The 25,162-nt window shown below is 34.5% G+C and overlaps 2 protein-coding genes across 6 annotated transcripts in view; one reads left to right on the forward strand and one right to left on the reverse strand.

Annotated features, from left to right (window-relative positions):
* Nucleotides 1-1,587: 1,587 nt before the first annotated feature.
* On the reverse strand, nucleotides 1,588-3,837 carry LOC131425134 (uncharacterized). Its single transcript, XM_058586745.1, has one exon. It carries the CDS (start codon nucleotides 3,776-3,778, stop codon nucleotides 2,060-2,062), a length of 1,719 nt encoding a protein of 572 aa, XP_058442728.1. The 5' UTR covers nucleotides 3,779-3,837; the 3' UTR covers nucleotides 1,588-2,059.
* Nucleotides 3,838-11,056: 7,219 nt separating this feature from the next.
* Nucleotides 11,057-25,162, forward strand: part of LOC131425135 (protein singed) — a 61,734-nt gene continuing 47,628 nt past the window's right edge. For 2 of the 5 annotated variants that reach the window (XM_058586749.1, XM_058586750.1), the window contains exon 1: nucleotides 11,060-11,588. The gene's annotated coding sequence lies outside the window, so the exon portion shown is untranslated. Of the gene's footprint in view, nucleotides 11,589-16,607; nucleotides 17,034-25,162 lie in introns of those variants that run through there. The other 3 variants (XM_058586746.1, XM_058586751.1, XM_058586747.1) reach the window with 3 other exon arrangements.

Raw genomic sequence — 25,162 nt, forward strand, 5'->3', positions numbered from 1 at the left:
CTTCACTCCAAATGCGGCAATTTTGCTTATTTACGTAGCCATTCAACCAGAAATGAGCCTCATCGCTGAACAAAATTTGTCGATAAAAAAGCGGATTTTCTGCCAACTTTTCTAGGGCCCATTCACTGATTTGCAAGCGTTGCTCGTTAGTAAGTCTATTCATGATGAAATGTCAGAGCATACTGAGCAAATAATAATGCATGAAAATCATAACCTCAAAAAATCTGAGCAAATACTAATGCATGAAAATCCTAACCTCAAAAAAATCACCTTTTATAATTCAACAACCAATCGATTCGGAAACATTTAACTTAAACTTATGAGAAAACGTCATTTGAATATTTCAATTGCATACCATTGGAAACTTGGTTTGAATTTAGTGTTTTATTTTGGTTCTCTGGTAACTATCAGGCCAATTTAGAATTATCGGCCAAAGATTTTTCGGATCTAATTTGCAGCGCTTGTTCCTCGATGATTTGTTAAATGATTTTCCTCATTTAAATGATTCCGAAGCCTCAATATAGTCAGCTTAAAAATGTTTTAATTTGTCAACGGATCAGTTTGCATACTTAAATCTCCATTCCCATACGAACAAAACGGTGGCGCGAAAATGGATTCAGTATAAAGTTGTGTTATTATGATATTCATAGAAACTTCTTCTTTATTATATGTGACTGAACAAGTTGTTGTCCCACCAGGAATTAAACGCTTCAAAAGATTCAAAATTGAATTCTGAAACTTATCTAAAAGCGGCCTCCTCGGTTTGGTAGTATAAATGAGTTCCACAGGCTCACATATACAGTACAATTAGATGCAATATCATATAGTATCAAATTGATCGTTTGAATAGCAACCCTCGTAGAATTTGGTTAACCGCCAGTTTCAGTTCAATTATTATTTGCTTCAAAACACGCGTTGTAACTATGACAATGTTCATTCATGTGTTAATAACATCAAGTTACAATATGAACAAAATTTCTGAATTTTGTTGCGTATCCATTTTGTATATTCCTAATATGCCAAAGCGAAAATCAATGTAAGTAACTAAATATTTTATGCGGACTGTTTCACATTTTTCTTCCTCGTATTGTTGCCATATTATTTACCGACACTTTCCGAAGATTATCGACGATTTTGAAGAAGGATTAATAAAATTACACTATTACTGAGCTAACTGGTACAACTTTTTTCGTTAAAATAAATGAAATCTTCTCTTGGATCGATTAACTGTTTATAAAATTAATAAGTTTGTACGTTTCTCGAAGATTATTGTCATAAAATAAAACAGTTTCATTTGTTCAGGATTAAATCTTTAGGTTGTTTGTATCTAAAATTGAGCTTTCAAGTAACTTTGAATTCTAGTTAAAGGACGTTATTCAAAATCTTAACAATGTAAAAAATTGTGGAAAGGGATCAAAATTGAATATAATTAATTATCAAGAAAGAAACTAATTGTCAATTTTATCATTCGCCAACAATCTAAGCGCTTAAATAAACCGGGTATAAATAAACGATATAATAATAATAAGCGCTTAAACTAGAGCAAGTTTGTAATTAGTCGATTGAAAAAGTTTTTAGTTTAGTGTATCATCATCTCTTTATTTTTGTATACATTATGAAGACCCTAGGAACGTTCCATTTTTAATGTTATTGTGCTCAGTCGTGTCTTGAATACAACCCTCTAATTTTTTTGTATAAACAACTTCAGTGTTCATTAGTAAAGTTTCCGATTTTCTTTAGTATGTTTAAAAATACAGTAGGCAAGGAAGCAGTAAGTTAGAATGGCGTATTTTTCTTTTTTTTTGAATAACATCAATTCTCTGGTTCAATGACTAGCTTTATTCCAGAACTTTATCATTTATCCTGAAAAATCTTTCGTGTTTTTGCGTGATTATTATTTCAAGGAATCATATTTAACGTAACATTCTATGAATTCTTGGTATACAACATGATTCTTTTCATGTTATATGGTCAATTTTTATACATCATCAGGATCAAGATACTATGGGTTGTTTTAGAGCATGCTATTTTTGGAAAAAAATACAAAGTGCATTTACATCTAACATAGGTATTTGGTTGATACAACACATTTATTTTCATTTCGTGAAAATACCATACCGCTTGGGCAATTTAGGTGTACCGAAATTATTCCACCTGATTTATCATCTGTGCACAGGAAATACGATCGGCAGTTTACTGAGTTAATATCCGCAAATCTACCGGTTGCGGTGCAGGGATATTCGTAGGTTGTTGTCAGAGTTGTTGTCGTGTGAAGAATTTGGTTTTTGTTGGATGCTAATGTCAATAGATCACTGACTGTTTCGATTGTGGGTATCATCTCCGATACTCCCTGATAGTTGGTCGTTGAATCCAAACCGTCGCCGGACTCATCGGAATTGTCTGACGAAACAGAAGAGAGTTCGTTAGAGCAATGTAGTCTGTCAGAGTCTTTGACGCATTTATTCAATTGCGACGAAAATACCAAATCCTGAGGACAAGTAAACAGTACACGCGATAGTGTATTATTCGAATTCAATGAACATAAATAGTATGTTTTGCAGGTGATATCTTCGTTGTTAGGGACTCGTTCAGCACCTATACATTCAAAGTGGTTAACTTCAGTAGAAGTAGTTAGCGAAAACTCCGTTGCTTGTACAAAACAGACGAAATCTGCGTCACTCACACATCGTTCTAGTTCATAAGAGAATAACGACCCAGACGGACATCGCTCAATGACCTTGAACCAATTACCTTGTAGATCTCGTGAACAAATATAGTAAGTCTCGCAAAGTTCATCATCTTCATTGGCAAATCGTCCGGACTTACTACAAACGGCAGTCTTCTCTTCGTTTGTCGCTTGTTTCGAGATAGTGGAGGGTTCATTATCGGCGTGCTGTGCGAATTGTTCAATTTCAGCTAGCTGGGTTGGACATACATATTCGGATGAGGAAACGCATTTGGATGTTATCGCGGAAAAAATAGTTCCTCCAGGGCAAGTAGATACAGTAGGCCGTAAAATGCCTTTCGAATTTAGAACGCAGTTATGGTATGTCTCGCAGGTCTTAGATATTTTATCTGGATATCGTCCAACACCTGGGCAAATAAAGTCGTTGTTTCCATCATCTGGACAGTCATAGCTATCGGACGAAACACACGATCGTTCAATTTCTGAGAAAATTGTATTATTTTCACAAAGAAAATTCTTTGACACCAGTGTTCCATTCCGTAGTTTTGAGCAAAGTCGGTATCCATGGCAATTTGGTATGGATTCATCCGGATACCTGCCGACGTCCAGGCATACAAAATCGGACAAAAACTTTAGAACTATTGGTGGGCACTGATATTCAGACTCATCTACACATGATAATGTTTTTGCCGAAAAAACTTGATCCTTTGGACAATTTTGTTTTATAGGAATATACACTCCGGGATCCTTGGTTTTTAAACAGTTCACAAATTGCCGACAATCCTGTGACTTAATATTCACATACTTTCCGCATTCCTTGCACTCGTATTCGATGGAGTAAAAGTCTTCCAGGCTGTCACATGCTTCACCAACTATGCAACGTTGATATTTCGCACTGAACAAACTCCCCGGATTGCACTGGTCATTTCTCATTTCAAAAGTACCATCCGCATTTGGTAGGCATGTTACATACAATTCACAGTTCCCTTCTTCTTCATCCGGATCTCGGAATCTTCCTGGCTTAGAGCATTCATGGGCAATTATATTCGATATCAGAGAAAAAATAATCAGAACTTGCATTTGTTGATTCATTTTTAGACGATTTGAAAGTATTGTAGATTAGATACGTTTCGGATGCGGTCAAACAGACTACTGAGCGAAGAATAATATTAGAATTCAACTAAATTACCTCCAATCTTTGCCGAGGACTTTGTCGGCTATGCCAACTGATGATACTTTCTATCGCCGTGACTTTGCTTGGCATGACTCAAATAGAAATATGAAAGTAGATGTATTGTCTTAGCAATTCATGCACACAAGACCGAGCCGTTTTCCGCCCGCGTGAATTGTGATCTGGGTCTCTAATATTTGATAGTGAGCTGTGATTATATATGATAATGAAGGTGCAATTCTCTGGTCTACTTCTGTACAATGATCGTGGCAGAAACTACTACTTTGGGTAGAATACGTACACGAAGGTTTTAGAATCATGTTTGAAAAAATAAGAAATTGCGTTCATGTTGGTAAATGATACTTTATAGATCGATTATAGCTGACATAAATTCGTTTTCGCGATTGAGGACTCGATTATTTTTAACAATCGATGAAACGGGATCTGTAGCTAAATAATATTTTTTTTTCAATTTTCCTCTAGCATCTAGAGAGTTTGCGCGTTGATTATTGCTATTAGGCCGCCTTACATTCGTAACTGTTTTACTTCACGTGTCCATTTCTTCGGATATTTTCGATTTTGATGAACGATTAAAACACACCCGCAATAGTATAATTCAATTTAATTACTTCTATCATCGAATCGCCTAAACGCGCTTTGATCGCTTGTACCACATTTTACTTACTTTCCTCTAATGAATATTAATAAACGAAATCGTGAATAGGCGGCGTGGTGAACAATAACACCAAATTAAAAGCATATTGCTTTGAGCCTATCACCGCGATCGCTACCGAAGATGCTTATATTAGAGTCTCTGCTGAGCTTTCGATAATGATTTTGCAGCTCCATTTATGTTTACCTAAATTCAAGGTGGTCGTTGGTTCAGACTAGCACGAAAATTCAAACGTTCAAACTTTCTATTCTAAAAACATACTGCAGAAGAGTCAAGAGCGATTCGAAACTGCGCTACGGGTTTTCCCCGGAATTAGATTATCAGCAATGGTAAAAAAACAAACTTAAAACTCATTATAACAGCATGAAATAAGTTATAGAGCAATTCTCGATGAGGATAACAAAATAGATTGCAAATGTACTCCAAAAAAATCCAAGAATTTTACAAGAATTAGAAAACTAACCGAAAGAATTAAAATTGAAATAAAACGCATCGCTACTTTTTCACAATTTCTCCATTTTACACCTCCTATATTTAGAAGACTATCCACTGGATTCTTTCAAACTTAAATGTGATGATCGATTTTCCGACACTAGTGGATTGAAACGAATCTGTTTGGGTGTTGAAAAATATTTGATCATTGTGAGCAAATTGATTTCCCTTGGGCTGTGAAACCATATTCTAGAGTTTGTATAACTATTTTACAATAAAAATTGATGATTTACTAATGCCTAAAAAATTTCTACATTTCTTCTCCACTTTTGTACCATTGTTTCTCCTTAGTCTTAAAAATGCTTCAATCTCAGTGATGACCTCATCATTAGATGCAAACTTTTTTCATGGAATTCAGCCATTGTAACGATAAGTTGTTTTTGGTCAGTCGTGAGAAAATGCCGCGTCCACTTTGAAAACAATTTTTTTCATATTCAAGTGCCTTGAAAATTGTGAATACACTTCTATTTGAGCTTGGTGCCTCTTTTGCACGGCCACGTTTAAATTCAGCATACCAGTCAATAATGGTTGGGTATTGTTTATCAAGCCAAGCTTGCTCAGTATTTTTAAATTAAAAACAATGGTTTCTCAAAAAAAAAATTAATGCTTTTAAAAAGTGGGGAAGGCGAAAAAATTTGGAAGAAAGATGTGTCATTCACAATATTGACAATATTGTAAAACAAATTCTGAGAACGAAGTATGAATTGTCAAGTTATTTGCACTTTTATATAATAATTACTTTTTTGTTAATGGAACTTAATGTTGAAAAATCTTCCATGGAAGAGGGGTGAGGGTACTAAAAACCAGTATAAAACAAAATAAAAAAAACCTTCTTAATCCACCTAGTGGTGTGATAATGCCTTTCTCTTTCTTCAAAACAGTCTCATAGAAACATTTTTTATCTTTTTATTAAATAGTTTGTGACACTAATTTGGGCTCATTTTCGACACCAATTGATTCAGATTGAATCGAGTAATCACAAAAGCATTCTTCACTCTTTATATCACATAGTAGGCATAATTTTTCCAACCAAGCGCTTGACATTTGCGTTGCCTATTTGTATGAGAAGAGTGATGCTAATCTAAAAAACCTATTTTAATCCACCTAGTGGTGTAATGATGCCTTTCTCATATTACTCATTATATCATGAATATAACCGTGAAATTCGCAAATACAACTGTTTATTGCATAGAAATAGGAAAATTTGTTCGGACCTAATCTCACAAACTCTACAAATCCTGTTTATTCTGTAGTTCCGGAACCGAAAGTAGTATCCACAACAAATTAAGGAATTCCGTATGAAACTGTAAGACTTTCCTTTTGAACCTATAAGTTTGTGAAAATCGATTTGGCCATCTCCAAGAAAAGTGAGTGAGATCCTCTTTGCAGTTTTTAATCACTATTTCCAATTCTTCCGAAACTGGATTCAGATGAACGGAATAGCCGAAGTTGGTTCGTTTGCAACCAACAAATATGACTTAAACCTATACTTACTATCTCATTCTCTATTTCGATTAAACCAATTAAACGAAATCTAACAAACGGAACAAGCCTGCGTTTCTGTTACTTCTGCATATGTAAGTCAAGCTAAACAGCATTATTATTATTATTATTATTATTATTATTATTATTATTATTATTATTATTATTATTATTATTATTATTATTATTATTATTATTATTATTATTATTATTATTATTATTATTATTATTATTATTATTATTATTATTATTATTATTATTGACATCTCTACACAACGTGTACGAAATAGAACAAAGCACACCTTGTTCGCTTTGTGTTTTCTTCTTTTTTCGGTGTTGTACATATTGTCACTCTACATGGCGATTTCAAAACTTTGACACTCTTCGCCCTGTAACTGCGGAACCGGAAGTCGGATCCGGATGAAATTTCACAGTAGCTTTAAAGACAGTGTGAACTTCAATACAAATCAAGATTTGTGAAAATCGGTTCAAGCATCGCAGAGAAATCGAAGTGAATTTAGTTTTAGGGGTTTTTCTTCTCCACTTTCGGTGCTCTCGGAACAGGAAAAGAGGGGACCAGTAGTGCCGAATTAAGTTTTTATGCCCACAAACTAACAAGCTCTGCAAACTAGAAGAATTTATCAGACAGTTTTATGAGATTTGTACTAGTTTTTAACCATCATTCGTGGAAAAATACTAATAAAATTGGTAATTTTCACTTATCACGCTTTGGTTCCGAAATCGAAAGTCGGATCTATATAAAATGTTCTACAAATTGTTGGGATATTATAAGACCTTTCATTTGAATCTTAGTTTGCAAAAATCGGTTGAGTTGTTCCAGAGATAATTGAGTGTAAACTTTTTCTCAAATTTTCACATATTACAATATAGCTCTGGAACCGGAAATCACATTCAAATGAAATTCAATAGCAAGCTATGGGACCATAATACCTTTCATTTTAATCTTAGTTTGTGAAAATCGGTTCAGCCATCTCTGAATAAGTGAGTGCATATTTTTTTCATTATTTTGGTACATATCATCCTATATCTCCGGAACCGGAAGTCGGATCGGAATGAAATTCAATAGCAGGCTATGGGACTATGAGACCTTTCATTTGAATCTTTGTTTGTGAAAATCGGTTTACCAATCTCTGAGAAAAGTGAGTGCATATTTTTGTTACATACACACACACACGCGCGGACTCATACACACACAGACATTTGCTCAGTTCGTCGAGCTGAGTCGATTGGTATATGACATTCGGCCCTCGGTTAAAAAGTCGATTTTCACAGTGATTGCATAGCCTTTCTATATGAGAAAGGCAAAACCCTTCTCTTAGTCCACTTAGTGGAATTTTCATAGATCTTGACATTTCCGAAATCGATGAAAAAAATTTGATGCCAAAAGTCTTAGAATTGCATGAAACGTCGAGATTTAGTGTCACCTCGATTTTTTTTAAATCGACTTTCTGGGAGAAAAAATATCAAGTCGATTTAATAAGTGACGTAACCGACAAAACGCGTTGATTTTTTACCGCGCAAGTTTTTGGAGCTGAACCGATTTTAACAAACAGCTCGTTTGAAAACTACTATTGTGCCATTGATCAAGTTTTAAGATTCAATGGCTGTGACTTTTGGTTCCGGAGATATAATGGTATAAGTAACGTAACCGACAAAACGCGTTCTTTTTCACCGCTTTAATGTATATAAGTGTACCAATCTTTGGGGATCACCTCTAATTTCGTAAAGCACTATAGTTAAAAAGTTTAAGCACCTCGAAAAAAAATCCTCATGCAGAATTTGGGCTAAATCGGTCATGGGTAAGGGGTGCTACCCAGCGGTTAAAGTTTGAAAATTTTCGATCTTGAAAAAGCACCATATGGGGGGAGTACTTGAAATTTCCGAAATCGAAAATTTTTTTTGATGCCAAAAATCTTAAAATTGCATGAAACGTCGAAATTAAGTGTTATCTCAAATTTTTTTTTTTAATCGACTTTCTGGGACTATGCAGTCACTATAACATTTATGATCTGTATGTTTTCGTCCCATCTTATTTCAATGTGCAAAGTTTTACTTTATTGCAACAAAAGTGTTGAAAATGGTCTTATTTAGATATTTGAAGTTTCTGTGTTCGCAGAAGATGAATGAAAGCCAGAAGTAACTCGAAACGTCCGAAGAAACTGGCATTAGTGTTTATTATAGTGATTTATTCCCGAATTTCGGCAAAACTTTGAGTCATATCGGCAAACTCTAAAACAACTGATATTATCGATATTTTTTTTATCTTAAAAGAAATTTGCGTTACCGAGATTTTCGGTTTCGGGAAAATTATAAATTACTGAGATCTTCGTCGCTTTTGGAAAGAAATTACCGAAAATATTGGTATTCATGCATGTGAGTTATTACCGAAATTATAAGCAATTAATTGCAATGAACTTTTAAATTGAAAATGAATATTTCAGTTAACATGAACTCAACATTATGTTAGCGATTGCACTGATAGGCTTGGAAATGTAAAAGAAAACTAAATATCAGGTAATGAAATACTGTAAAGCAATTTCATTATAAAATGGATGCATATTCATGCTATTTCCAGTAGGGAATACGATTTTATTTTCCGCAGCAAATCAGATTCCGACTTCACCAAAAGTAATGGCTGAAAAAAACATTGAATATTTAAAAAAAATCATACCGGATTCCAATTATCCCATGTGCGTTAGGGTTTGCTGGGAGATTTCTTGCTACGGATAATCCACAAACATTGGACAAATTTATTTTAACATCACAAAACATATCACTACATTCGGGTTTGACTTTCAGTTGCAACTGATTCTACATATGAGCACATGCAATTATTCACATCGCTCAGTTTTGCAGTGAAGAAAAATGACTACTTTTATGAATCACCGAATTTCAGTTTTATAAAAGCTGTTTACCGAGATTCAGGTAAGTCGATATCATTAATTCGCTGATATCGGTAAAACGACCAATTGCTGATAAACACGGTAATTTATAAAAACGAATGTCACTATAACATTTATATTGCCGAGAAATAAACCGAGTATTTTGGAAAAAGCTATCTTTACCGAAATTTCAGTAAAATGTCACTTCGCCGTTCGTTTTCGGCATCTTTTTGCTGAGATTATTGTTACTTTTATTATTATCATTATTATTATTATTATTATTATTGTTATTATTATTATTATTATTATTATTATTATTATTATTATTATTATTATTATTATTATTATTATTATTATTATTATTATTATTATTATTATTATTATTATTATTATTATTATTAATATTATTATTATTATCATTAATATTTTTCTGCTAATTACCATCAACGGATTGCGATGTTATCAAAATCAATATCTCGCGTTTTTGTGATAACAGCCAATAAGCTACCTCTTAAAATCCACTTCTGAAAAAAATGCTGGCGAGCTATGAAAAATAGAGTATTAATTTTAACACTATTATGAATATCGAGTTTTTCGGAAATCCTCTTCAAAGTGAATGTTGATAGGTGGCTTTCGATTGTTATCACGAAAAATTCGAGATATCGTCATTTTCGACCAAAAAGGTGTTTCACAACTATATTATATGTAAAAAATGAGCAAAACAAGAAAATTCCAAGCTAATGCATCAGCTTTACTCTTCTCTTCTGATCCAAAACATTGAACATAGATTAGAGATATCTTACTAACTAATAGTTCAATATATCAGAAGAATTTTGAATCTACATTCATTTTATTTTAGTTTATTGAGGAGCAGGGATCTGGACGATTATATGCATCTTTGCCCTGTGCAAGGATACTTATTTCAAAGATTTCTTAAGCGACATATGATATTACTTATTATTTAGAAGCCTCTCTAGCAATGGTTTTGAAAACATATCTGAACTCGGCTATCCCTCAATCTTTCAATCCCGATCATAAAAATTGAATATGTTGAATATCATTTTTGATATTCGTACATAAAGCACGTTTTCTTGAAATCATGGTGGTATTTACTGAAACGTGCCACTTGAGCCAATACACTTGAATTTCTGATTATCATATTAATATTATTGCTTTCTTCAATAAGTTCCCTATTTTCTCATTAAATCTCACAATGTTATACTAACCGTTCTTATTTTGGAATACTGTCACTACTAACAAGCAAGAGCGAAGGTTATATGCATTGCTATATCAACGTTCTTTCCACATCATTTCTTTCTATTGAACTTGGTCTCTTGCAACCGGTGTGGTTGTGTCTGATGCAAGGCAAAGAGTTGCATGTCACATTCACATTGGTACGTTTTATCCCCGGATACGATCACTGATAATCACATGCGGCCGCGCTCTCCAAATATGCTCTGATCTAACGCTGGAACATAACATATTCTCTCTCACTGGCGATTGTTCGATGCTCATGTTCCGGACATCGAATTGCCTTTCCTTTTATTTACTCACTATGCTCACTATCGCTCACATTTCTCCAGCCGCTCTGGACGATGAACCATGTTAAATATATCTACAGTTTTTAAATATCAAGCAATATTATTTTTGCTTTAGTGGCGGTACAACATTTTTTTTAACTGGCTTCATTCCAGCTCTGTCCGTGAAGTTGTGCACATCGTTCTTGCGCAGTGTCGTAGTAGTTTACCGGGTCCTTTGTTAGTTTTTCAGTGGAGAAGCAATTTGTTAGTGAATTGCAATCATTTTTATATTCCATATTATCCAATAGTGCGGCTTACAAAAAAATTCACCCAAAACCAAGTGGTGTGAAATTTGTATATGAAAGTTGTTAAGCAGTTCCATTGTGTGAAGAAGCTATAAGAATACAGCAGTTGACCGTACTACAGTGTTTGAAGTTTTGAAACCGGCACGGGCTTATACATTGTAGAAATTGTGCTGTTAAACGAAGAAAATCCTGCTGGGGAGAGATAAAGAAACGGAATATTTGCACGAAGAACTGCACAAAGCAAAAGAGCCGCAAAAAGTGATCGACATCATTCCATCTGAAGAAGAGGTTTTAGTCCAGACGACTAACTGCACAGACACCATACAAGTAATAGATAGTTCCCGTAGGGAAAATCGGTAAGTAAGAGGAATGAATGTTTATTAGAGAACAGAAATGCACTCTTCAAAGATTGAATGACATCTAGTGTTGATGCTATTTATTGCCATATTTAGTCAAACTAACATTGCTGACTGCAATTAAATGAAATACTAAATGAGTTGCTTCTTCGTTTCCTTGAATATTATTTATAGTTGATTTTTGAATAAATCAACTGAAACCAATGCTAGTCATTAATTTTCCAAATAGTAGATTTCAGGAACGAGGCTTGAATATGGACGATAACGGTTATCTGTCGTCCGATGTATGGGAAAATCATCACAGTTGGTTTTACTTCTGCAAGATCTTATAATAGTACTATTATCTATGGTTTTGTTATGTTTATATCATGCATGGAATAAAATAAAATTTAGCAGTAGTAATCAAATTTAGTAATTGAAAGTGTACCGAATACATAGGAAAAACATAGAGGACAACACTGAACTATTAAACTTGTTCAATATTTTTATTCAATGTATTCATATAGCATTTGAAAGCGATTTTATTTCATAAGTCCAAGCAGAGATATTGTGAATATTGGCTCGAAAACCTACCTCTTTCTAATGGGTAATTAGTCACTACATATAACATTCATATGGAGAACTACAACAATATTGTAAAGCTGTAATCATTGTACAAAATTGTTGATTCGTTTAAAAATAAAAAAATAAAAACCGTACCTAAAAATCCGTGTTTTCGTTTTTCTTTAACTACACGAATTTCGCCCGGTTTCAATTTGGCACGGTGCGTATCTCCCATGTATAATCAGAATTGAAATCATTCTGAAAATCTTTTCTCTTCTACCAACATAAAAAGTTTATATAGTTATTCAGTTGACTTCTCAATTTGTATCAGATACTGACCAGAAAATCGCTTTATTTTTATTGTAATCCAAGTACTAACGATCGTAATGTGAATATTCTGTCAAAATTTTCAATCATCGATGTATACGTATATGACATAGAATTAAAAAGTTTATTCCTTACATTTCATATGGTAATAGATTGGAACCAATTTTAACTTTAACTAACAGTTGTGACTATATTCGAAATATATTAGGTTAAAAGTACTACACACAAAAAAATTTGAATATTAAAGGTGACTTAATTCCTCATGCGATGTAATCCATAAAGACCTAATTGGTCAAATGACGGAAAATTTCATTTGTAATGACTTAATGTTAGAATAGCTTGAATTTTACTGGGTTCGACTGTAACTTGCGTTCTGCTAGCAGGTGCGACTGTATGAATTTGAATGCACCTTTTACTAACCAAGCAGATGTATGCTTCTGTGGCTCAGTCGATTAACAGACGTACTTGTGATCCAATGATTCTCGGTTCAAGTCGCGGTGGTTGCTATCAGTTTTTTTTTATTTCAACAAATTTCATGTCATGGAGTTTTAGACACAATATTAAATGTTCTTCCACGTGAATTTGCGTGAACTGCGACGCTCCATTTATGTGCATCTTATAAGATGTAAAATCACAGGGATTTTTTAAAGTGTGTATATATGCTGGATGTTATGGCTAAGAAAAAATGATTACCTTAAGAAATAAACGTATTTATGAAAAAAATTGACTGACAGTTTTTGGGTTATGCGAGATGTTTATATTTTGTTTTTTTCACATATTGTAATTTGGAAGTAACACGGTCGATTGTTTCTTTGTAAATGGATAAACACTGAAGATGTCTTATTGTAATTACAAGTGTACACATTACACAAATTGTAACTTCTCAAAATTTAAAACAGCTTGATAATGTTGGATATAAGTAATGTTCTACAGGAAAATTGTTTTCTGCGTAAATATAAATAATTCTCATCAGAAATAATAATCATCGATTAATTCTTTAAAAAAATTGGATTAGCGATTTTTTTCAATAAATCATATTCACCATTTACAATCAAGTATAATTTTAGATTAGTTTTAATAAATAAAATAAAACAAAACACCATTGAGACAAGCAATACAGTTTTACCTGACTTTTTTACATTCATCAGAAACACTAGGTACACAGTTCGAAATAATCTTGTGATTTTACATCTTATAAGAAGCACATAAATGGAGCGTCCTATTTCACACAAATTTATATTCAAGAACAAGTAAAATTGTACTATTTGAAAATTACATGGCTTGAAATCGAATGAAATATAAAACAAAAGATCGATAGTACCAGCGCGAATTGATCCAAGAACCATCAGATCACAAAGCACGTCAGTTAATCGACTGAATGACAGAAGCCCATATCTGCTTGATGAATAATTGATACATATAAATCCATACAGTGGCACTTGGTAGCCGAGTGCAAATTACATTTGGAGCCCGTAAAACTCTGTACGAGTGGAATATTGCGTCATTTGAAAAGTTATGTAGTTATGAATTGTATCGTTTGTAGAATTAGTCACCAGGAAAATAGTCACCAGGAAAATTCATAATTTTTTTTCTGTGTATGTTATTTTATGTATGGCATGTGAGTAATTTATATCGTTCTGCGGAAACGAAACCGCGTAAACACAACTACTCCTACGATAATCTCCTCAATTCTCTCCTATTGTATTCTCTATCGTCGCAGTTTCATCTGTTTCAAGTGAAGCTAAGAGCTATAATGTAGAGCGTTCTCGAAAATCACAGAGGCTTACCTCTTTTTCTAACTATAACCGGAATGTTTTTTTTTCGTATTATAGAGCCTTAAACCTAGTGGTTATCCGCCTCTCGGATCAAATGAACTTCCTCTCCCTATCTGTGGAGTTGGTATTCGATACCAGGCAGGCTGTGTAAATCTTATTGTGATTTCAACATAAAATCGAGAATACGATTGAATAAATCTAAAAAAACTGAAATGAAAAAAAATCAAGATTCGAACATATTTTTCATTAAAGTCAATATATCTTTGATGTTTTCTACTTGTATATACCTCCTGCTTATTTGTAAATGGTTTTTAGAATAGTATTAGATTTCATTCTGCTATTTAACGGGTATTTTATTCAGGTTTCGTATAAAATAAATAAAAAAAGGTTCATACCCCTTTACAAATTGAATGAATCAAATATTGATGATGAATTCTCAATTAGGAATTAAAAAAAAATTGTGTGAAAAATTAGCGTCAAACCTCATAAAACACTTTTTAGAACTGTTTTTCTTTTCTCATATAGAAACCATTCGATTTGTAGCGATTTCTTCTTAATAAATCCTCCTAATTTGCAGATAAAGATAGTCTATGGCCAAATAAACTCATATCGGATTTTCACAACATCAAATTCAAATTAATAGGACTGATAGTTCCATAAAAAATATCCAAGTCCGATTTCCGTTTCTAACATTACAAGATGATAAAATTTCAAACCGTCATAGAAAATCGTAAAAAATCTTTTAAGTTAGATTCAAAACTGTTACAATTTGTAGGTCATGTTAGTTATTGGTTTCGTTATACTGGACCCTTCATTTAGTTCGAACCACCATATAAATCAAAGATGAAGATGAACATTTTATTTCAAATTGTGCTTAAAACCTTTTCAGTTTGTAATTCATATTATCTGATAGTTGAATGATCCACTATACAGGTATCTAGTTTCCGGTTCTGGAAATACCGAAAACAGTGTTTTTTAAATGGAGCTCATTCCATTGTCTCATATATGATTGAATCGATTTTCACTAACCTAATTTCAAATGAACTATATAAATGTAGTTGTATTAAGCAAGGAAGTCTTCAGAACTGGTTTCTAAGCTTTATTAATTTTTAGTATTTTGATTAATCTTGGTATAATATATAGAAGTAAATCAGTTGAGAAGTCTGCTGAAACAGTACGGTGAATTTAACGTCAAGACTTTGCTTTTCCTTGTGTATATTTCCACAATATCAATTTCTTTTTTTCTAAAATGAAATTTTTCATCCGAGAAACTTTGAATCTCTAACATTTTTTATATTAATTCTATGCTATGCAAATGATTGCTTCAAAATCATACCAGTTTACTTCAGAGATTGTCGTAAGGGTATTTTAGGTGAAGGATTCAGTAGATGTTCAAAACAAGGGGGAGCCAATGGTCAAATTGTTTGTATAATTCATACACATACTTTTTGCATTCCGAAGGGTACTAGAAAGGTATTCCTGAATGACAACGTTCCTAACAGAATAATGAGATTCCTAACAGAATTGATAAAAACTGTCCCGATTTAACTCTAATACCGTGAAAATTGTGATTGTAATAAGATCTACGATGACATACTGGTCATGCGCAGCCTGGACATGTGCGGGGTATTGTATTTCAATTGACAGGATCTTTCGGCAAATTTGTCCTAACGAAACATTTCTGAACAACTCTGGATAATTCAGCTAGTACATTCATAAAACTGAAAATTTTTCCACAATGAGAAAAAAATTTCAATAAAATAATTGAATTTAGAAAAAAATGTGTTATCCATATGCACATTGCCTTTGGATTTCGTGGATAAAAAAGCAAATGTAACTGAATCTCGAACAATTTTCTATAATGGTGGAATTCAACGAGGTCGATTTACCGATAGATATTCACATCAATTTGTGAACGAAAATAATTCTTGTATTGACAGTAAATTCAAGGTGTCATACACAAATTTCGCAATTCTCAAATTCTATTTAAAACCTTTTTTGGAGTAAAGATCATGTTTTCACTAAAAAGAATTTCTCGATCGAATGTGTATACATCACGCGTAATAACGGCCAACAGGCCTTTCAACTACTTTTGAATAAAATTGCAGGCAAGCTATCAAAATAGAGTTTTAGTTTTAACACCAGACGAAAGAGAATACCTTTTCCTATCATTTGCTGTTATGATTTACTCTCAGCGAGTACCGAGTGACTTATTGACCGTTAACACAAAATGCAAGACATGAATAGGTCGTTTTTCTATTTCACGCATCGGTGTTTCAACAGACTGTTATCCTTTGCCAATTTGTACACAATCACAACTGTTCATTCCTTCAATATATCCTGAATTTCGGTACCCGGCAAGAGAGTTTCTCTCATTTACTATCATCATTCCGCAAGGTGTGGTTGAGTTTTCATAGTCTAGACTTGGCTAGGACTGAGCTTCAGTTTCAAATTCATAAAAATTAAAAATAAGTGATTGAAAAACACTACAGCAGATATATCTGGATGTGACGTGCAAAAAATGTATGGTGAAACACAGTAGTAGCAGTAGTGAAAGACGAAAGAAGTTGATAGCTTCATACCATAGAGTTGCCCGATACATTTAAATAGAAAGGAAAGATTGCCGGCAATCAGTCAGGCTTTTCTTCGCAACTCCCTGCTGTCTATTATAACGAAGAAGTGCGACTGGAAAGCAAGCCGACGGCGATCGCGTGTGGTTCAGGCCTCCTGGATAGGTTTACGATCGATAATAATCACCTGCAATCAGTGCGTGCAGTCTGAAGAAACGAAAGAAAGTCAAGTAAGCGAAACTCGAAAGGTGTTTGTGCGCCAAGGGGAAAGCGGGGTATAGTTACTACAGTTATGCGTATGCGCTTGAAAAAATTCTTTCTCCACAATGAACATCAAGGCGTTTGTCTCACTGCTTGCTCACTAGTAAAATCAATAAAAATTACTCTCCTGGCGTCCTTCACCTTGTACTTTCCTCAGTTCTGTTATCATCGCTTGTTTAAAAAAAATGAAAACCATGTTTACTGAATTGAAACACGCTTGATAAGCAATTTTGTTCCCGACTCCAACTGGTACATTTAAGAGTTGATGTGATGAGTTGAGTTTGAAAAAAGATGTTATTTAAAATATATTCACCGATGACGAAGGCATACATAGTTCACCTTCTGTATTCACTTCACCGTTTCTACTGTTCACGCCCGGTACAATGCCGACGATTCGGAGCATACAGCATACATTTCATAAACACACCTCCGTTCATTTGGGCAATTTCATATTTCTGCTGTGAGGGGTGAATTGAGCAGATTCGTTTCCCCGGGAGAAGGCTGGAGTGCGCAGTATCATTGATCGGGCGGAATACTACAAAGGGCAAAGTCCTCGCACAACGTAACATGCATGTATTAAAGTATTTGCCAGTTTGGGGCTTTGGGTAAATAATAGTGTAGTGAGGGATGTTACAAAAGTTGAATGTCTCTCTGTTTCCCAGTCTCTTCTTCGTTAAGATGTTACTTCTTTACGGAGCAAAATAATATACTTCAAGTACAAATCTTCACGCGAATTACTTCCGGTTTCCGACTAGTAAACAACCATGTCTCCAGTCTGCAATCTATCATCTTCGGCGATGGATGGCCGCACATTGAGTACGGGTCATTGCGAAACACCGATAGGACCATTGGGTTTTTCAAATGATGAGAAAAATCACTCTTCCACCATGAGTTACAATGATTTGAGCGTTACGGCTTCAAAATTATCAGCATCTTCACTGTGAGCAATCTAAAAAGTGGTAAAGTGAGCACAGCAAAGCTGCAAATATACAAGTGACTTTTCCAAAATATGTTTCCGGTATTGGGCTGCTGCCATGTGGAGTTTACAATGATAATCGATTCATACAATATATTGGGATTTGATTACATATTAATTTTAGGTAACGAATACATCAATTGATGTTTAGCGTATATAGGGCTCGTTACCAAACAAATTGTGAAAGGTGTTTGAATTGACTATAATAATAGCAACGGAAATCAATTAGCTACATGTCTAACATATCGTTGACAGCTTATGCAAAGAGATTTCCTGAATAATAGATATACAATGATTGTACAAAGGCTATCAATAATATGTGCAATAGAACTAGTGTAACATGAGTAACACTTTATATATCACGAAGTGATAGTTTGTTATTCATGCAACCAAATTTTCCTGCTTGACAAATATATTCAACGACTATCATTTACAAAAGAATATAAAATAAAGTATATGGGGCAAAAAACTGTCAAAGTTAGGATTCGATCAGTGGCGCGACATGTGTCGACAAGTTAAGCCCGTATTCGAGCAAGTTGCGCTACTTTACACTCCTCGCGTGCGGATCGTGATTGAAAAATTCACTGACCAAAAGTATTAATCTTTCCACTCTGAAACTTTGCCAAGGTTGAGTTAAACCGTTAAGGCTTCTTTTTTCAACTAAAAAAAGAAAAAATTTAGGCCCATTTTTGATCTTTTTTATTTGTTTATTAATTTTTAACTTTTTTTTTTATTAAATAAAATTTTTGTATCTTTATTAGATTTTACAGTATAGGCTTTTGAAGAAAGGCGCTCTTTTTGGTAAACGCGAAACTTCAAAAACTCATATCTCGAAAATTCCACGTACCATATTGAAATAAAAAAATACGTGGCGAATATTTTCGAGTTCTTTACCGAAAAAAAATAGTTAGATGAAAAAAAAATTTTAGGTGGCTGATTTTGCGTGAATTGCCTCATTTATATTTTCGAAAGTATGCGACTTTGTAACTTCGCGTTTCTGTTCTGTTCTCAGATAAAATATCTATCAAAGTAGTACATAACAATCACATTTGATGAGAGCCTTCACTATAAACTGAAATTTGGTGAAGTAATCGTTGATATCAAAGTTTTATAGTTTGTTTATTGTTAGGCCCACTTCTAATCTTATTGACCTTCTCGTAGTATGTCACTTTAGCAATAGTACGGTTTTGAGAATATCTATCTTAATGTTTCGATATTTCCTTCTGATTCCGATTAAAGAGCCAGGTTGTAATTGAAAAAACAATTGAATTCTGTCAGCAAAATTATATAAACGATGTGTTTTGAATGTGAAAATTTCTGCTCCACAATTGCTTGAGCGCTCATTACTTGTGTAATGTATTGAATTTTTTTTAACCCGTTGTTCGATTGGTCTTACTTCAGTATACCTAGAATTCAATTCACAACTGTACCGCAGTTATTCTAAATTAGACATTCTGCTACCACACTGTTAAAAAAAGGCAGCAACGAAAATGACGACGACAATATTCAAATCATGTTGCGTTGTGCAGACGAGTCAACGTTTGTGGAAAGGAAATTGTACGATAGGAAATCCCCGCCCATCCCATACCTCCGTTTTCAGAAGGCTCACTACTGACTTCATGACAGGACAAGGCAGTCTTCCTCAAACCCAGTTCGATTAGTCATCATATTTTGTTTTGTGTTTCTTCGCCTTGCAGGCGACCACTTGTGCATACAATTGTCGACATGGGCAAAGTTATAGCACGGTGATTCGATGCGTCCAGGATGTGTTGTGAAAAACGTTTCGGTTTCACCATTCGAAGAACCATCATATTAAGCACAGTATCTACACGGTGAAAAATCATCTAGGCTAATCCAATTATTTTTGTTTATTGCAAATAAGTTACATTACGTGTAATATAAGCATTATGGTATATTTAAATTGCGTCGATTGTTTTTAAATTTTTAATAATAGAGAATTTAATCTGAAAAACCCCTAAATTTGATGGAAATGGAACCAAAATTAAAAATGGAAATTTTATATTGTAAAATAGCGTTCATTTGTATTGGTCAATTCAACACTGTTAGGCAAAAAGTAGAAATCATGCAGTCGTGAGCAATGAGCTGCAGATGGCACCTGATGTAATACGGGCTGGTGGCATAGACTAGCGGAAAAAAGCGGCAGTTAACACTAAAAAAGGTTGCTAATAAATATACGATGAACGAACTAAGGCACGGCTTCACGAATGATTTCATTTTAGTATACTCGAGAGCGTGCGTAAGATTACCCTGGAAAACGTATCGCGGAAGCCAGCATTCGAATGGCATCCGCTACCATGATCAACGAAATGAACCTTCCACGTCATATATGGCAACTTAACAGGCAACGCAGATTAAGTCATCTAGCGAGGTTACGGATTCAATCACTGGCCCTTATTCTGCGAGTCGAGTGACGTGACTCGACAAATCTCACCTCACTGTCACATGACTGTAGTCACCCTATTCTAGGAGTCGACTCGGGTGACGTGACAGGTTCATTCTATGGTGAGTGAGATGGTGAACCTCAAGTGACGAACGATTCATTTTCCCAAACGTCAAAACGAGTGGGAAATGTTGCCGGGTGTGAGGTTAATTTTGGAAATGTTGCCGGTTGTGAGGTTTAAATTTTCTCGATATAAATCTTTAGTGTTGAATTTGTTTTCGGATTCCGGTTTGTTTTTTTTTTTTCGAATCACGAGATCCGTTGCCGTTAGTTAGTATGATTTGCCGTTAGTTGGTATGAATTAACGTCGATAATCCTGGAAATCGCTACAAGTTACTGGCCTTAATATATTTCTGAGTCGTTTGCAACCGCTACAAGTTACTGGCCTTAATATATTTCTGAGTCGTTTGCAACGATCGGTCTTATTTGCAAAGTATGCTTCTGAGGAGCGAAATATCAACTGTAAGATTTGTTTATTTGATTTAAATTAGGTATTAAGTAAGTATACTTAATACCTAATTTAAATCAAATAAACAAATCTTACAGTTGATATTTCGCTCCTCAGAAGCATGTTTATTTGATTTAAATTAGGTATTAAGTAAGTATACTTAATACCTAATTTAAATCAAATAAACAAATCTTACAGTTGATATTTCGCTCCTCAGAAGCATACTTTGCAAATAAGACCGATCGTTGCAAACGACTCAGAAATATATTAAGGCCAGTAACTTGTAGCGATTTCCAGGATTATCGATTGCAGTCCACACCACTGTCACTCATTCGAATAAAATGCTTACCGGTGGACAAAGACCAGTTGTAACATTCTTGTTCAAGTTGAAAGGATCGTACAGGATTCCTAATTGTATTCTTTCCAGCTAATCTCTCAACAATAATGGCTGCGATTTAGGCAAGGACGAGTCCAATTAAAGTGTTGGTTTGATTGTGGTACAGTGTGCTGGTATTAGAGTCTTCATGAGGCACAGATGCCCTGAGTATAATTTTCTATTTCGTTATCTGAACATCCTTCCTCTCACAAAATAATTCATACCAAGCCACTGTGCTAAAGATTGAATATTCAGTTTTCGACTGACTGATGACTGGCTTTTAACGGTTAAATGTTTCTGAGAGTTTCGAATGACTTTGGGCCACATAAACTTTTGCATATCATTTATTTAATTCGTGTCAAATTAATACTGGGTAAGAATTCTTAGTTACACTTAAATATTATATACAGTAGCAGGAGCACAGAATTAGCGATGACGATTTGGCGATCTCAGAAAATACTGCAAACAAACTAGCACTTTGTCTGCCAGCTACTCGAGAGAAACCAACTCCTGCACTCCTGCTACTTCTACAAAATCAAATTCCTGCTAAATAACTTTTAGTTGGGTTTAATCGAAATAGTGCATGAGACTAAATCAACAGTCTGCATGAAAAATAAATATATAATGATTAATATTCAGCATGGAATATTTCGTCGTTGAATTTTGAACTGAAAACACTTCCTGAGAAACAGCTGAGTACATTTTTGCAAATTTAGACCATAATAAAAGGTTTTATGGTCTGCCGTTGACTTTTTTTTGGATGTCACTTCGGGTTCCAGAACAACAGGGCAAGTGTGTTTAAAATGTATTCCGCCATGTAGTGCAAAATACAAAAAAAAAGATAAACTTCTGTAAACTTGCCTTAAAGCTTTTTATAAATTATATAGATTGTGCTATATGCTTAAACAACTTTCCTTGTTCAGATCGCCAAAAGCTTTTTTTTTCTTAGTAACATTTATGAAAACATGAGTTATATGAGAAAAGCATCATTACACGACATGTGGGTTAAAACAGTTTTTTCACAATAATCTGTGCTTTCGCGCATTTCGTGAGTATAAGTCATTTCATCCCAAAGCATTATGAGCCTAGTCCATCGTGCTCATAAAGTTGTATCTAATAATTTTACAGCTCAATCTCTCTTCTAATTCTCTGGAAGTATACATTTATCCTAATGTATGAGAATTGAATTTTTCATAGGAAATCTAAAAAGTAACAACATAATAGATACAATTAATTTTGTTGTTTAATAACAACATCAAACATGTTAAAAAAATCAAAAGTTTGAAAATATCTAAGATTTTTCGGTTAATATTCCTCCTGTCACTTGCTTTACCGGTACCGACTTTGAAACTCACTGCGTAGTGACTCTTGTCACCTAGATTCGACTGCAAGAATACGGTGAGAGTTCATCGAAGTTCATCCTGGTGACTTTTGTCTCTTCATTCGACTGTCAGAATCGCGTGACTCGGGTGACTCGACTTATCTCACCTCACTCGACTCGCAGAAGTACCATTCCAAAAATAGAACCTTTAAATTTTCTAGTGAACAATCTGAAATGTGACGCATTTGCATTGTGCGAAACTTGATTAACTTCTGATGTATCTTTAAACTTTCACGTTTTTAACATTATTCGCCTGGATCGAAATGATCCCTACGAAAGAGTACTTTTGGAGATCAAAAAGTGTTATTTCTTCTATCGAATTGACCTTCCCTCGATACCAGGTATTGAAGTTGTCGCATGTCATGTCACAATGCAAGGCAAGGAGCTTTGCATCGCTTCCATCTACATTCCCCAAGGGCCTCGGTTGGTACCATTGGGTCAGTGGTATCATGCAACTCCTTCCAGCGCCGACGTTAGTTTCGGGAGACTTTAACTCTCACGATCCGGGATAGGGTTGTCTTCATGATAATAACAGATCAGATCTCTCATATCGATTGCTAATCCGATGGTGATTGAAAACTTCAAAAGGCTTGTCGAGCTTAATTCTCAGACCCGTTTCATATCCTTGTATTTTGATTACATGGCTCAGAATATTAATCCCAACCATCTTGGATACTTGGCTTTGCTCTGTATGGGACCGCAGGACCTTTCATTTGAACCTAAGTTTGTGAGAATCGGTCACGCCATCTATTAGAAATGTTAGAGCATATTTTTTCATTTTTTTTGCACATTTTACCCCATAATTCCGGAACCAGAAGTCAAATCCAATTTAAATTCAAGAATTTAGTATGGGAGCTAAAGAGCTTTTATTTGAACCTAATTTTGTGAAAATCGGTTTAGCCATCTTGAAAAAAGTTGGTGCACTTATTTTCACAATTTTTTGCACATTTTACCCCATAACTCCGGAACAGGGAGTCGGATCCAAATAATATTCAGGAATTTTATATGGGACCTTTCATTTGAATCTAAGTCAGTGAAAATCGGTTCAGCAATCTCCGAGAAAAGATAGTGCAAAAAAACGTTACATACACACACAGACATTTTGCGTACTCGACAAACTGAGTCGAATGATATATGACCCTCGGCCCTTCGGGCCTCGGTTCAAAGGTCGGTTTTCACAGTGATTACATAACGTTTCTATATGAGATAGGCGAAACGCTCGAAAACATTATTGGTTTAATTATTCCCATTTTTCTTTACTTTTACAAGATTTCAGAAAATCATATGCCATGACAAGTAAGAATTGTAATAAACGAAATATACCTGGTTTGTATAGCAATGAACCTGAATACACTTCTAATTTACACCGAAATGCGTGAAAATACACGTAAATGAATAGAGGTCTGGCCAGACCCATCAGTTAGACCGAAGGTATAAAAATATCTGTCAGACGAAGGGTTAACCAATAAATTTTCAAAATGGAGAATATTAACGAAGTACGAAGCCTGAATGATCATTCTTCAGACATTTGAAATGAATTAGACTCTCGTTGGTTGAAACATTTCAACATTACCCTAACATGAAAAATCTCTAAGTGTCCCATTGAGCTTTGGTGAAAATCGTGGAGCGAGAAGGAAATTGGAAGCAACACGTATGAAGACCAAAGAAAAGGTTGAGAATGTAATTTCACCCGAAACTCATACATTTCAACACGAGATGTTGACAAAATAGTCGGTGTTTCGAAAAAATACGTTCAGGTGGTCAAGACAAGTGCTGGATTATATTCATGCAAGGTTCAAAGCTCCCAAACCGCAATGAACGACAGCAAAGTGCTACCAATACCAATGTTCGGAAGTTCTCCACACATATGTTGACCGGATACAGAAGCTATGTGATCAATTACATAAAATAAGTTCAAGGATTATGATCGTTTCAAAAACAAATGTAACTCGCATCGAAATACCTCATTTGGCAGACTATCTGATTCTAGGGAAAGTGAAGTGAAATTTCTGACACAACCGGGATCATCAGTTATGGCATTGAGAAGACTAAATACCTTTAAAAATTTCATGTGTGTTATGAAATGATTGGAGGACCAACCGCCTTAAACCTACATCCAATCGAAACCTATTCAAATATGAGAAGCGGGAAGGTAAAAAACCATTAGAAATTTAAAATCAAGAAAGGTACCAAGTCGGTGTTGAACAGTCGTTCGCACCGCACGCGTATAGCTCTTGGCTCCTGGAATTTTTTTCTGGCTACCTAGAGTTTCATTGATTCAAGGCTTCAGTCTTTTTCAAGGCTACCTGAATCACTAACAGTCTTTTTAAAGACTAACAATTAGTCAGCCTTTCACATTCAGTAATAGCCGTTCAACCGAGAAGGTTGTGTATAGAAGCGTACAGTTTAATAACGCTGGTTAGTTTACACGCGTTAAATACGACAACGGTTGAACT

The sequence above is a fragment of the Malaya genurostris genome, chromosome 1 (genome assembly GCF_030247185.1).
Source record: "Malaya genurostris strain Urasoe2022 chromosome 1, Malgen_1.1, whole genome shotgun sequence".
Taxonomy (NCBI): domain Eukaryota; kingdom Metazoa; phylum Arthropoda; class Insecta; order Diptera; family Culicidae; genus Malaya; species Malaya genurostris.